At 38.7% G+C, this 15,274-nt stretch overlaps 2 protein-coding genes and 1 non-coding gene across 3 annotated transcripts in view; 2 read left to right on the top strand and 1 right to left on the bottom strand.

Annotated features, from left to right (window-relative positions):
- The window catches only part of ACTR10 (actin-related protein 10 homolog (S. cerevisiae)), a gene marked incomplete at its 5' end in the record, with an annotated part of 27,439 nt that extends 21,025 nt beyond the window's left edge, over window positions 1-6,414 (top strand). Inside the window, 3 exons of the mRNA XM_010847770.1 lie at window positions 3,267-3,348; window positions 4,230-4,431; window positions 5,172-6,414. Of these exons, the coding sequence (XP_010846072.1) occupies window positions 3,267-3,348; window positions 4,230-4,431; window positions 5,172-5,353 (466 nt within the window). The remainder of the gene's footprint in view (window positions 1-3,266; window positions 3,349-4,229; window positions 4,432-5,171) is intronic.
- Window positions 6,415-10,687: 4,273 nt separating this feature from the next.
- Window positions 10,688-10,760, bottom strand: TRNAK-CUU. The gene has a single exon. It is a non-coding gene; the product is annotated as a tRNA-Lys (tRNA).
- Window positions 10,761-14,684: 3,924 nt separating this feature from the next.
- PSMA3 (proteasome (prosome, macropain) subunit, alpha type, 3) overlaps window positions 14,685-15,274 on the top strand; it is a 25,499-nt gene continuing 24,909 nt past the window's right edge. Inside the window, exon 1 of the mRNA XM_010847681.1 lies at window positions 14,685-14,820. Coding sequence (XP_010845983.1) covers window positions 14,800-14,820 — 21 coding nt within the window. The 5' untranslated portion in view covers window positions 14,685-14,799. The remainder of the gene's footprint in view (window positions 14,821-15,274) is intronic.

Below are 15,274 nucleotides of genomic sequence, written 5' to 3'. Positions count from 1 at the left end.
TTACTTTGCTAACAAAGGTCCATCTAGTCAAGGCTATGGTTTTCCCAGTGGTCATGTATGGATGTGAGAGTTGGACTGTGAAGAAAGCTGAGTGCTGAAGAATTGATGCTTTTGAACTGTGGTATTGGAGAAGACTCTTGAGAGTCCCATGGACTGCAAGGAGGTCCAACCAGTCCACCCTAAAGGAGATCAGTCCTGGGTGTTCATTGGAAGGAATGATGCTAAAGCTGAAACTCCAATACTTAGGCCACCTCATGTGAAGAGCTGACTCATGGGAAAAGACCCTGATGCTGGGAGGGACTGGGGGCAGGAGGAGAAGGGGACGACAGAGGATGAGATGGCTGGATGGCATCACTGACTCGATGGACATGAGTTTGGCTAAATTCCAGGATTTGGTGATGGACAGGGAGGCCTGGCGTGCTGCGATTCATGGGGTTGCTAAGAGTCGGACACGACTGAGCGACTGAATTGACTGACTGACAGTGACTGGTTTTGACTTACAGGCCACAGTTTGCTGATTCCTGTTTTAAAATACTGTCTAGTTAGAAAGAATTCATTCTTCCAAAGGTACTAAATCTTTAGGACCAGTTAGTAATTCACCTTTTTATTATTTATTTTTCAGTCTGATGATGCAGTGTAAGTTGCCAAGAACTTACATAATCATGCTGGTAACAATGTAATTTTTGTTCATACCCAAGCTATATGAAATTTGTATTATAAAAGTTTCATCTGTAAAATATTAGATCAGAAGATGCACAGAAAAGAATTACAGAAATATGGAAGATCCTGTTAAGATTTTGAGATAATTAGAATAGAGTTTGAGATTCAAAAAGGATTTACATAAACATACAGATGTTAAATATAGTAGATTGGGGAAAAAAAAGTGAGAATGTAATACTCTTTGATAGTAACTTTTTATCATTTTACCTCTTATTTAAATTATTTTCACTAATTTACTGTTTTAAAATTTCTCCTGTTTACTGGAGCCCAGAATAAGAAATGAAGAAAATGAGTGTTTATTTTCTACCCTACTGTTTCATTGCTTAAGTGTGTGCATGCTCAGTCACCCATTTGTGTCCAACTTTTTGTGACCCCATGGACTGTAGCCCACTAGGCTCCTCTGTGAAATTTCCCAGGCAAGAATACTGGAGTGGGTTGTTATTTCCTTCTCCAGGGCATCTTCCTGACCCAGGGAGAGAACTTGTGTCTCTGCATTGGCATGTGAATTCTTTACCACTGAGCCACTCGGCAGCCCTCATTTCTTAAATACTACTTGTAAAATTATGTCTTTTCAATATCACATTAACTGACAAAGATTTGGAAAAAGAAAACTGATGCTTCGTAAGTATTCAGCTCAGCTGGTAGAAGCAACAGTGTGCAGGCTAGAGGCAGGTGGCTAACCATGAGTGACTGAGTGTTCAACACACTTAGGCCTCATTATCCTGTACTCATAAGATGGGTAGTAGGCAAGTATGTTGAATATCAGGAAGAGAATTTTATGTTTTGAAAAAGATTCAAAAAAACTTTAGTATGCATAGTGTGGTTCAAATTTTATTTTAACAGTATATGTATATTTATATATAGTTTTGTATTGCATTGGTTAGGGTTCAGTTTGATTACCAGATATCCAAACCTGAAAATACTGGCTTCAACATGATAGAATTTGTCTTTCACTTAAAAGAAGTTCAGAGGTAGATCGTCCAAAGTTGGTATAAAAATTGCCACCAGGGACCCAACTTTCCTTCCACTCATCATCTTTGGGGGCATAGCCCTTGTTCTTGGGTTCCAGGGTGGTTGCTGGAGTTAGCTACTACATGTGTTTTCCAAGCATGCAGTCCTAGGAAGGGAAAGAGAAAAGTGCCTTCTGTCCTTATAAAGGAGACTTTCTACCAGTCCCAACTACCACTTTTGCCTCCATCTCATTGTCTGGTGCTTAGCTACATTCTGCTGCAAGAGAGGCTGTTAAATATAGTATTTCAACTGGGGAGGGGCTTTGTATCCAGCTTAAAATGGAGTTTTATCTTTTTTTTAATTTTCAAATAATTATAGATTCACAGGAAGTTGGCAAAGGTAATATAGATAGGTCCTATGTAACTCCTTAAAGTTTCTCCCAATGGTTACATCTTAGATAACCATAGTATAATATTAAAACCAGTAAATCTGCATTGGTACAATGTGTATATATTGTTCTGTGATTTTATCACGTGTAGGTTTCTCATTCACCACCACCACAATCAAGGTAGAGAAATATTACATCACAACAAAGATTTTCCTTCTGCTACCAAAAACAGAGTTCTTTTAATTTGAGAATGAACAGGAAAATGAGTATTTTATTAGGCAACTAATGGCACCCCACTCCAGTACTCTTGCCTGGAAAATCCCATGGATGGAGGAGCCTGGTGGGCTCCAGTCCATGGGGTCGCTGAGGGTCGGACACGACTGAGCGACTTCACTTTGACTTTTCACTTTCATGCATTGGAGAAGGAAATGGCAACCCACTCCAGTGTTCTTGCCTGGAGAATCCCAGGGACGGCGGAGCCTGATGGGCTGCTGTCATGGGGTCGCACAGAGTTGGACACGACTGAAGCGACTTAGCAGCAGCAGTAGCCATCTTTGCCACGTATTGTTTTGACCAACAAAGAAATACTTTTGGCCGGGTTGGGTAAGGTTTGTTTTTAAATCTGTTGTATCACTATTGATCTATTTGTTGAATTCCATTAACTTTTACAGACTTTCAGTCCTTTTTGTTATTAGGTTTAAGGTGGACAAAATATATGTAAATCTATACATGTGTGTGTCAGTTGCTTAGTCATGTTCAACTTTTTGCCACCCCATGGACTATGTTGCCTTCCAGGTTCCTCTGTCCATGGGATTCTCCAGGCAAGAATACTAGTGTAGGTTGCCATTCCCTTCTCCAGGAGCTGTTCCGAACCCAGGGATTGAACTGGGGTCTCCTGCATTGCAGGTAGACTCTACTGTTTGAGCCCCTAGGGAAGCCCCCAAAATCTATACATAGTGATAGTTATAGCTAGTATTTAGGGCATACCTTGTATGTGCCAGGCGCTGTTCTGTTAAGTCATTGAATCTTTATTGCAACACCTGTGAGGCAAGTACTGTTATTCTTCTCATTTACAAATGCAGACACCTTGTGTCCTAATCACTACTCTACATTCACATAGTACTGGTAACTAAAAATATATCTGTAGACCTATTGTACTGTGTTGTGTTCTGTGATGCCAACAAAACACTGTTCTTAATCTCATTAGAGATTCTGTTGTGGAGATCCTTTTTGAGCAAGATAATGAGGAGAAATCAGTTGCCACTTTAATATTGGATTCCCTTATGCAGGTATTTTTATTTTGTAAATGGTTTCTTTTTATGACTACAGTCCTTTATAAAGACTTTTTTAAAATCTGTATTTTTAATTTTAGCCATTGGTTACATTTTTTATCTTTTATGTGAAGTTTTACTGAGTTTTACTTTAGACTGAGATATGGTACCGACAGCATTTCAAACCCAGGGTAGTTTGTGCTGTAGATGTATCATGCATTCTTTTCCATGATAACAATACCAGATTTTTATTATGTACTGAGTAGTTTCTTCACATGCACGTTTGTGTAGTATTAAGGTTTTCATTCCACAGGGTATATATGTCTCTTTTTATGTAATGACTGTGGAGCCATAGAACTCCTGTAAAATACTTTGGGAGATATTATCTACTTCTCCCACTCTACCTGGGGACTTTTTTGAAAATCATAACATCAGTGAAGGACTTTAACATTCCTGATGCTTAGAGAGAACTCTTGTGGAAACAGTTTTTCCAAGAATTTTATCTTACCTCTTGACAGCTAACTCTGGATATCATGGCAATAGTACCTTCGAAAAATTAGGTTTCCACAAAAAGTAATTTCTTATTATGTTCTTTGCTCAACTCAGACATTCTACCCTGAAAATGAGAATACTCCCATATTACTACTATATGCCCTCTGGAATTTAAAATTCTACACTATTAGCTTTTAAATCTTTAAGGATTTATTTAAGTACATGGTAATGTTATCATGGTGGTATATTTGTCACATGAAAAAATCCCTTGTTAAAGAACGCTTGCTGTGACCCTTTTTTGTGATAAAAATGATCACCTAATAATCTGTATATTTTCCTAAATTCAGTCAGGCATTATTTATACAGTTAAAGTTAATTCTTTTTTTTTTTCTTCTTTCTATTAACAGTGCCCAATAGACACCAGGAAGCAGCTAGCAGAGAATTTGGTAGTCATAGGTGGCACGTCTATGTTGCCAGGTTTCCTTCACAGACTACTTGCAGAAATAAGGTATTTGGTAGAAAAACCAAAATATAAAAAAACGCTTGCCACCAAGACATTCCGAATTCATACTCCACCTGCAAAGGCTAATTGTGTAGCATGGCTGGGAGGTAAGATTTTTTTTTTTTTAATTTTGTTTGTTCTGGCCTTATCTTGCAGCTTGCAAAATCTTACTTGCCTGACCAGGAATTGAACCCAGACCCCCAGAAGTGGAAGTGAAGAGTCCTAACCACTAGACCACCAGGGAATTCCCAAGAATTTCATTTTTTAAAATAATGATTATATAGTAAATGGTTCCTGAATGACATTACTAATGGTTATAGATGATTCATTATTAGAAATTGCCTACTTAGTTAATAGAACAATTAATTAATCAATTTTCTTTGACCATTTACTTTTCCTTACATTATTGATTTTCAGAATTATGTGTCTATTTTCTCTTAGCATTTGCACTTTGATTTTTTTAAAATGAACTTCTCTCCATTAAAGTCATCCCACGTATAGAGTTTTGGCTAAGAAAACTAAGATTATTATTTATTTTGTGTACAGAGTTGAAAATATTTCCACCGTACTCTACCTGTATTTAAACATAGTAACACAGTAATTTTCACTATAATCTAGTTTAGGCCATTTAAGTTATTTTCAACACAAGAGTTATGGCTTACCCGGTTTTTCAAAATATAGGATATAGAACAGCTTAACTGGAATTAATCTGAAGACTGTGAATATGCTTTACTGAATTTTACCCATTCTCTCTTGTCATATAATGAAGTGGATATATGTGTACATAAAATTTTCCAGTAAAAGTTTTCATATCAGCTATAAATTTTTTATTTTTTTTACCACACAGGAGCTATTTTTGGAGCACTTCAAGACATACTTGGGAGCCGTTCAGTCTCAAAGGATTATTATCACCAGACAGGCCGTATACCTGATTGGTGTTCTCTTAATAATCCACCTTTAGAAATGATGTTCGATGTTGGGAAGAATCAGCCTCCTCTGATGAAGAGAGCATTTTCCACTGAGAAATGAAAGTTTGATTAAAATTCAGCTTTGCTTCAAGTATCTCATCAATTAGAAGCAAATTGTACAAAGTATATAGAATGCTGTTAGAGACGACTTTAGAAGTGAAAGCATTTCTGTAATTATTTGTCACATTAATATTTAATCATTTTGACTGGTTTCTCTTATGTAATGGTAGAATGGTAGCTGATGCTTATGAAATTAGTTGTATTTATATCAATAAAATATACTAAAGCGGTTTCATTTTGGAGATTTGTTACATAGTTAAGTTTTCAAAAAGAGGAAAAGCATCTCTCCATAATTCACATAATCTGTCTTGGGCATCAGAGACTTCATTAATTTCATTATTTTCATCAATTATTTCATCTAAAGAATAATGTTACCATTTCTAGTTATTTCAAATATTTACATGGGTCTGTGTCTGAAGATCCTTTTGTTTTGATGTTTGTGTCCAGGTTATAATAATGCTACTTTTGGACTGATAATTTTGGGTAGTAAGTTAAGCATTTGGTAAGCAAAATGTGGAAATGTTCACTTTCTTAACTTCATAGTTTATGAATTTCTAAGGAAAAGATATTTTAATGCAAAGATACTCATGCATTTTTATGCAGCTGCTGTTTAAACATGTCTTCATAATGTCTTTAATCTTTTGTGTTTTTTATTTTCTAAAAGCAGTGTTCTTTGTAATATGTACTCAGTCACTGTTTAATTTTTATTTTTGTTTTTCTTCCTTTGTTTTTAATGAACTACCTCTTACTAGAATGTTGCTGGTTTCATTCTAAGTACCTGTGAAGATAGGAAATATATATGTATTTTCATAGTCCTGAAGACTGAGTAAGAATTTATACATTTTTTAGACTATATGTCCCAAGTCTGTTTTTACTCATAGTTTGATCATTTTGTTTCTCCTTTTTCTATAGTCTGCCTAGTTTTGCTATGTGCTCTGTATATGAAGATACTAACACCAAGTAACACTTGAAAGAGTTGGTTCCTGGCATTAAGAATAGGAAAGGATTCATTTTTATCTTTGTGTGTGTGTTACTTTTTAAAATACATCTAGGTTTACTTTGTCACCGTGTACTACTATTTTAGTAGCCCCAAACTATGATTCATTCAGTATTTATTGACTCTTGGCTGTGTACCATGTATAGTTTTAGATCCTGTAAATGCTACAACAGTAAGACATGGACCTCTGCCCTTGGAAGGGTTGTAGGTTAATAGAAGTGGATGTGTACACAAGGATACAAAACAGAATGTGGTATGTGCCATCAAGGGATCCCTTGCCAGTTGCCGATGGAGTTGGTTCTGACCAGTGCACCAGGGACACTTCATAGAGGAGGCTTCTGACCTTGATCCTGAAGAATGAGGAGAATATCCATAATAGGGGATTACTGCAGCCTAAGTGAACTGATTGCTCTGCACAAAATCTTAAAGCATTTGGCGCTGAGATGAGGCATTACTAAAATAATTTACAATTAGACCACAAAGAACTTGAAAGCTAAAACTGAAAATTCAGTTTCCCAATATATTCATTCCTAAAGTGAGACTCCTGTGTCCTCTCGACTTACCATTTCCTACAGCACCTTTTTCCCCAAAGTAGTGCTCTTTCCCATAAGCACATTATCTGTAACAAGGCACTTACAATTTCACCTTGTATTTGTTTCTATTCAGGTTTTATCTTCTTTCTGGAATGTAAGCTCCATAAGAACAAAGCTCCATTTCTTAACTTTGAAATCTAAGTGTACTAGGCCAGGAATAGGTATACTACTAATTGTCCATTGTATGGATTCAGTATTAACATTATCTCATGTAGTAAACATAAAATTGTCTTTTGTAGCATTTGGATGATTTATTAGGTTTTCATTACTGAATAATATAAAACATAAGGTCTCTAGCTGAAATACAACTTTATAGATACTATAAAGTAGCAGACACCAGTGATTGAGGTTAAGAAATGGAGACCTCTGTTAAGGGTTGAATTGTGTGCATTAGAGAGATTGCAAGTTCTAGCTCCTGTGAATGTGGCCTTACTTGCAGGTGTAACCACATTAAGATGGGATTATTAGGGTGCGCTCTAATCAGATACTAGGACTGGTGTCATTATACAAAAAGGAAAATGCCATGTGAGAGAGAAATGGGAAAATGTATCAACAGATCGAGATTGGAGTTAGGCACCAACAAACCAGAGAACACAAAGGGTTGCTGCTGCCACAAGAAAGCTAAGGGAAAGAGGTGACAGATTCTTCAAGAGAGTCTTTAACATCATGACTCTCCTTGCACTTTGATTTCAAGCTTCTAGCTTTCAGAATCGGGAGCCAGTACATTTCTTTAGTCACTCAGTTTGGGGCACTTTGTTTATGGCAGCTTTAAGAAACCAATGCAGCCTTCTTAATTCACTAATTTTTAACATATTTATTGAACATCTGCCAGATACTAATTTAGGTGCTTGAGATACATTGGAGAGCAAAGACAAAAATCCTGCCTTTGTGGACCTATGTTCCAAGGATGTGAAAGTAAAGCAAATAATAAGAATTAGAAGATACTTCTATAGAAAAAAATAATGTAGGATGAGGTGAATGGGGGGCTACTTGGCAATTAGAATAGGGTGATTGAGGGCCTTATAGTGACTCAGACAAATTAGGCAAGTGTGACACAAGAAATGTATTTGGTCTCTACCTGTAGTTTTTGACACAGCTCCTAAAATCCTTGTTGATTCCTGCATGATAGGGGTGTTAGGAGCAGCTTACACAGAGCTTCTAAATCCCTTAGAATTTCCTGGGTAATAGAAGTGCCTTTTGTACTTCTCACCAAAAGGTGCCTCTTGGGGGGCTTTTGGATGACTTTAGGATGAGAGCTGGTCACCAGAAAGTCTTAAGTCAGGTTTTGAAGGAGAACTTTCAGCCCCACCCCTACCTGCCCCATCCTCTAGGGAAAGGACAGGGTTTGGAAATTGAGTCAATAACTGATCACGCCTGTGTGAAGAAGCCTCCATAAAAATCCCTATCATACATTGTTCACAGAGCTTCCAGAATGGTGAACATGTTCAGGTGCTGGGGGAGTGGCATGCCGAGGAGAGAACCCTAGTCCCTTACCTTGGCTTACCATCTCTCCCAGTTAGCTCTTCTGAGTTGTATCCTTTTCTGTGAGCCATTCTAGGAAATTAACAAACCTCAGGAGAGACCGTGGGAACCCCTGATTTATGGTGGGTTGGTCACAAATTGGGGAGGCCTGGACATGGAATCCAGATTTCATAGAACATTCACTTTAGACAAGTTGGTCCCTATCCCACTCCAGAACACTGAACACTTTTGTCCTAAATGAGCGACTTTCAGTTTAAGCTTTATCCCTCCTTTAGTCTGCTTTCCATATGCTGCTGCTGCTGCTAAGTCACTTCAGTCGTGTCTGACTCTGTGCGATCCCATAGATGGCAGCCCACCAGGCTCTCCCATCCCCGGGATTCTCCAGGCAAGAATACCGGAGTGGGTTGCCATTTCTTTCTCCAATGCATGAAAGAGAAAAGTGAAAGTGAAGTCGCTCAGTCGTGTCCGACTCTTAGTGACCCCATGGACTGCAGCCTACCAGGCTCCGTCCATGGGATTTTCCAGGCAAGAGCACTGGTGGGGTGCCATCGCCTTCTCATCATAGAATGGCCCCTGCTTCCTGACAACAGAAATCCAGAGGGCGCCCTCATTTCCTTAAGTGAAAGTGAAGTCGCTTAGTCGTGTCGGACTCTTTACGACTCCGTGGATTTTAGCCCACCAGGCTCCTCCGTCCATGGGATTCTCCAGGCAAGAATACTAGAGTGGGGTGCCATGTCCTTCTCCAGGGGATCTCCCTGACTCAGGGGATTGAACCCAGGTTTCCCGCATTGCGGGCAGACGCTTTAATCTCTGAGTCACCAGGGTCATTTCCTTAGACCCTCTCCCAAATTCCCTGACTAAAACACAAATCCTGTGGTAGATTCTAACACCCTCTTACTGAGACACCCCACAGGTCTCCCTCACTGCAAGGGGTTATAAGTCAAACTTGTTCAACTACAGGAGTTTGTTTTTTGGTCTTTGTCAGGTGAGAGGAGAGAATGGTGAGCTTGCGCCATTGTGGGGTAACTTGCTCCAAAGAGGAACAGAGAAATACGGTAAAATGGTAGCTTGCAGGGAACCTAGGTCAAAGTTCTAAGTTATGTTTTAAGATAGAGAATTAACAGCATATTTGTATGTTGAGGGGAAAAACCGAGAGAGACAAATTGGTCCTTTAGTAGGAGGAAAGCTAGCGGATAACACGCGGCGTACAGAAAATAGTAATTCAGGTTGGAACCTGGCCCTTCACCTACAGCGGCCGGTGAGAGATCCTGGAACGTGACTGGCTGTGGTGTGCACATTCTCTTCCTGATTATTTCGAAGTTCTTAGTGAAGAGGGTAAAAAAGCGGAAGTCCTACATTCCATAGTACTTAGTAATAATTGCCCTTTCGAAGTTTCACATCTCAGTTCTTTTGTGCTTTGGTTTCAAAGAGCCTCCCCTTCACCGGAATGTTAACTTGATAATATTTATCCAACTGGATGGATAGATTCCAAATAAGTCCCACGAACAGTGGAAGAAAACCTGATTGTGCCCTGGTTCTCACAACAGCATGGAACATTTCTCACTGTATATTTCTCCAGAAGACATTTCCCCTTCCCTACCCCAGGAAAGCCCTATATTGAGAAAAAACGTAAAATAAACAAGAGAGAACTTCGAAGTCCTCCGACTCTCTGCTTTTCCATGGGATTGCTTAAGTTTTAGAAAAGTTGCCAGTATTGAGGCTCCTAATTTTGTTCCTGATGCTGGGAGGGATTGGGCGCAGGAGAAGGGGACGACAGAGGATGAGATGGCTGGATGGCATCACTGACTCCATGGACGTGAGTTTGAGTGAACTCCAGGAGCTGGTGATGGACAGGGAGGCCTGGCGTGCTGCGATTCACGGGGTCGCAAAGAGTCAGACACGACTGAGCAACTGAACTGAACTGAATTTTGTTCCGATTAAATAAAAAACCGTCCTCTCTCAGCAATAATGCAGGAAGGCACAGTAACACAGAAAATCAATTTCAACTGTAAACATTAGCCGTTTCAGTTCCCTCAGTGAAGGAGGAGCTAGGAGAGGGATAGGAGAAAGGAATAGGAACGTGTGCTTTTAAGTACGCAAGCGCAATTTGAGAACTAATTTGCAAACTCGTCTTTTTCCCAGAGATTTGGTTAATATTGACAGTATCTAAAATCGGTTTAAAAACACAACCCTCGTGTGTTAAAATGCTGTAGAGAGAACTCGGAATGTTAAAGCAAAGTAAAAAACCGAAAAATGCTACGTGCGCCCAACGTGGGGCTCGAACCCACGACCCTGGGATTAAGAGTCCCATGCTCTACCGACTGAGCTAGCCGGGCACCTGGGTGAGAAGGTTGATTTTTCTGCTCTTAAAGTGTCTAACTATATTTGCTTTTGTTTTCTTATACTTCTTTATTGGCATAAAAAAAAATATGCCATGCTATGAGATGTTAACTTCCAAACTGGTTTTGAAAATTCTTTAAAACAATTCTTTAACTGTACTTATATTTAGCAATTTTTAGCGTGGGCGTATCACAAGAGCACTGAAAAGCTACGTGTCTGTCATTACAGAATCACTGAATCTTTTTTCTGAAGTGTTTTAGAATATTTACTACCCGATAAGTTGTCTTCTTTACATAAACACGTATCAAGGCTGTTCACTTTCTTTAGAATGTCACAATGGATTCCTACCATTTTGGACACAGCAAAAATACAAAGTTTTTAATGAAGTTAGTTGTACGCGGAAGAACAGTGGAGCTTAGTTATTTTCCTTTAATATGATCAAGTCACGGAAAGCTAAATTGAGGAAGAGGAAACCGGTTCAGTTAAAATTAGCCCTCTTTCTCCTAATTGCCTGACAATTCAGAGATAGGACCTTCAGAGGTTCTTATTACACATCCATCCATCACAAAAGACAGGCCGAGAGGAAAGGATTGTAGAGTTTGAGTTTTATGGTAAAGAATTAATTCTAGGAGAAAAAAACTAATTTTGATCAAATTATGACAAGCTGAGATAATGGAATAATCTACAGAAATGTATATATTCTGAGATACTAGTGCAGTTCTCTAGATAAGGAAATCTGCAGATTTCTGTGATGGGAGTGGTATCTATTCTACTGCTCAGAACAGCAAAATAAAACCTTATTGTAAACCTGGGCGTCACAAAGAATTCTTAGGAATAATAATTTCTGAAACCCTAAAACACAGTATTTACAAGTTAAACACATTGGGCATCATGTTTCCAGGGCTATTTTAATTAAAACAGAGTCATAAAGTATGGCATAAATTATGTTTAGATTCCTCAAAGTGCCCTAGGATTTAAGTAGAATATTTAGAATTCTTAAGCTTGAAATATTAATGCAATTATTCACCAACAATTTTTTTTTCTTGCAGTTGCAAAGTCTGGTGTATTGTAACTATTTTATAACTTGGCAGAATGTACTTGGGGAGTGAATTTGTATTTATTTGCATTTTCAACATAATTATTAAGTACCTACCATGTGCAAAGCACTATTCCAATAGATGGAAGTATAAACAGACTCTGATAACCTCAAAAGCCTTATCACCCTATAAGAAAGATATATGCGTAGATTACATACTGATTTTATATGCACTATTTCCAAAAGTAACTTAAAATACTTAAAACACATCCATACTCCATACTCACACCTTTTAAGTTTTATAATGAATCAGGCAAATAATCATGAACCTTAAGACCATAAACTCAATGCATTTTTCCAAGGTACAAGATAAATCAACAATCCAGCCCCCACATAAACAGTTCACCTGATAATGGGTTCAGAAAGAGCTCCAAATTCATAATTGATAATGAATATACAGTAGGCCCTAGACACTCAAATTGTGTTTATCACACACAAACAGGAAAGTTAATTAAGGGTTTCACTGGATCCTTAAACAAGTTCGGAGTACTAATTTACCTTCAAGGTGAACCCTCCTAGGACTATACTCTAGCTTTCTTCAGCATTTTCTTGGCCTCAAACTTGCATCTGTCTCCTGCATTGGTAGGCGAGTTCCTTACCACTAGTAACACCTGGGAAGAAGTCCTTTCTTGGCCTACAGTGGTCTAACTCAGGACTCTTCATGAAAAAATTGCAACTAGGATATTTCAGTGAGGGTTAGGCAAATTAAACTGCTAGTCTTCCAAGTATATCCATATCCTTTTTATCCATTTATTCACGAATAAATACTTTTAATTATAATGCTTCATTAACAGGAAGAAGCAATTGAATTTCCTTTTCCCTTTACTTTCTACGTTTAATTTTTCAGCAAGCCTACATATCTAAAATCCGTCCACATATTTCCACCCCCACTGCGGCGATTCTGCTCACTCTCCATTACTGCTTGCACACCGGACTGCAAGATTTCCAACCAGTCTCTGTATTTCTATTCTTCCCTGTATTTATCTTTCTCCACACAGAAGCAAGAGACTTCACTTAATAATCATATCATTCTGCTTAAAAAACTGCTAGTGATCTCATAGTATAATGCCAATAAAGCACGGAAGTCTCTGTGCTTCTAGTCTTTCTTCTATAGTATAATGCCAATAAAGCATAGAAGTCTTTGTGCTTCTACTCTTTCATGTATTTATCATTCTCCATATAGAAGCAAGAGACTTCATTTAATAATTATATCATTCTGCTTACAAAACTGTGATGATCTCATAGTATAAAGCCAAAAGGAAAGAGAAAAATTAGAAAATCACCATTTGGAAACCATTATCATAAGAATCATCGGATACTATAATTAGTGGGTAAAAGGTGGAGGAATAGCAGGATATTTACATAGTCTCCAGGTAGTTTTGTATAAGATATTTATAAATTACAAAGGGCAAAACTGAAACTACAGTGGAGAAATCTAAAGCAAGAGATCAAAGTTAACATCACTAGTGGAACAAATTGACACAATGTGCCTCCTAACATAAGGTTCTAATATGAATAGATGGTTACTTTTGTCGCATTCCTGACAAAAATGCATTTATCCAAATTGAATCATGAAAAACATCATACAAACCTAAACTGTGGAATATCTTATAAAGTAAATGTTTTTTGTCAATAGTGTTAATACCATGAAATTTAAAGAAATATTAAGAAAGTATTTTCCACATTAAAAGAGACTAGAGACATGACAACTGAATACAACATGTGATCTTGGATTTTCTTTGGCTGTGAAGGGCATTATTGAGGGATTTGCCAAAATCTGTAAACAAAGTCTGTAGATTAAAAAAAAAAAAAAAAAGGAATGGTACTTTTCTGATTTTCACAGTTATAGTGTGGATATTTAAAATGATGTTCTTTTGGGGAAATACACACGGAAGTATTTAGCAGTTTAAAAAATGCTGACGGCTTTCCACTTAAAATCAGATTAAAATTCGAACTATTATGAAATCTGATTCCATATCCACCTCTGATTTCATTTCCTGTCACTCTCCCCCGCTTAAGGGCATACTGACCTGACAGTTCCTATAATAAGCCAAGCTTACACTGAGATAACAATCCAAATTTCAATTTAAGTATCACCCATTCGGAAAGTCATTCCTTAAGTAACAGGTTTAAAGTTCAAACTTCCATTGTCTCTTTTTTTTACCAAAAGGTGCAACTATTTGCTTATTTACTCTCTGTTGCCTGTTTCTTCCCATTGAGTGTAAAGGATGAGGTGCTCTTTCATCGTTTCATCAGCAGGGTGTAACTTGAGTACTTGGGACATAGAGGTCAACAAATAATATTTAATCAAGCTTATCCTTAATTCTACTAGAGTTATACAAAGGGTACTAATCCTGTAAAATTCCGACCTAAGCCCAGAGGTGATACCCTTAGAATGCAAGAATGCAACTTTCTTCCTTCTTGTTAGAATAGGTGGATGATAGGGTTGCCTCAATATATTGGGTTAGAACCAGGCCGCCAATGGTGGAGGGAGACCTCTCCCTTACCGTTTTCTCTGGCCTTTGTAAGAGTATAAGAACATCTCTCCGTGTTGCTTTAAAAAAAAAAATAAGGAAGCGAAAAAGAAGGATAAAAGATAAATAATAATTCCAGGAAAAGGACTGGCGCAGCTTCTCAAGCAACCAGAAGACAGAACGAATCTACGAACCCAAAACGAAGACGAAACAACCAGGAGCCTACCTAACCCCAGTGAGATTGCTTTTGTACATGCGCGTTACTAGCCAGGTGCATTTCCCCACCCCCCACCCCCCTTTTCCCACAATCCTCTGTTCCGTGGACCAACGCTCCAGGAACGAGCTACAGAAAAGGCTATTGGTTGGAAGAATAGTCAATAAGAGAGCTTGTTACTAGTTTCTTGCTGTGGTGCTGGGGGATCGCTTTAGGCCTGAAGCCGTAAGAGTCCCAGTGATTTTAGCACTATGAGCTCAATCGGCACCGGGGTAAGTTCTTTATTTCTCTGTGTGATAGTCTAAGGATTAGCGTAGAAGGGAACGCGGACAGACCGCGGTGGGTGCGCGGACTCGGGGTCCTCTGGGACTGCCTGGGGGCAGGTGGGCCGCTTCTAGTTGTGCGGTGCCGGGAGGTCTAGGCCCGCGCCTGCGGTGACCGTGACTTGACGCTTCTCAGCTCAGGTGTAACGGGCTTGGCCGCGCAGCAGTGAGATTTGGAGCCGCTTTAGGTTGCTGAGTCACTTTCTTTAGCCACTTAGGGAAACCGAAAGTGGAAACTCTTGAGGCCTGAAATGGTGTGTGTGCACGCGCTGTGAAGGACTTGGGCAACAATTAAGCTCTTGAGCACCACTGAGGCAAGGCGGCTCGAGAGTCCAAAGTTTGTGACTCTGCTTTCCAAGAACCTCTCCCCCCCCTCCCCACCCTTGCAGTTCCTGGGGTGCTT

This window comes from Bison bison, unplaced genomic scaffold (assembly GCF_000754665.1).
Source record: "Bison bison bison isolate TAMUID 2011002044 unplaced genomic scaffold, Bison_UMD1.0 scf7180017864254, whole genome shotgun sequence".
Taxonomy (NCBI): Eukaryota; Metazoa; Chordata; class Mammalia; order Artiodactyla; family Bovidae; genus Bison; species Bison bison.
The sequence above is the reverse complement of the archived record's forward strand: the minus strand, read 5'-3'. Positions and strand labels throughout refer to the sequence as shown.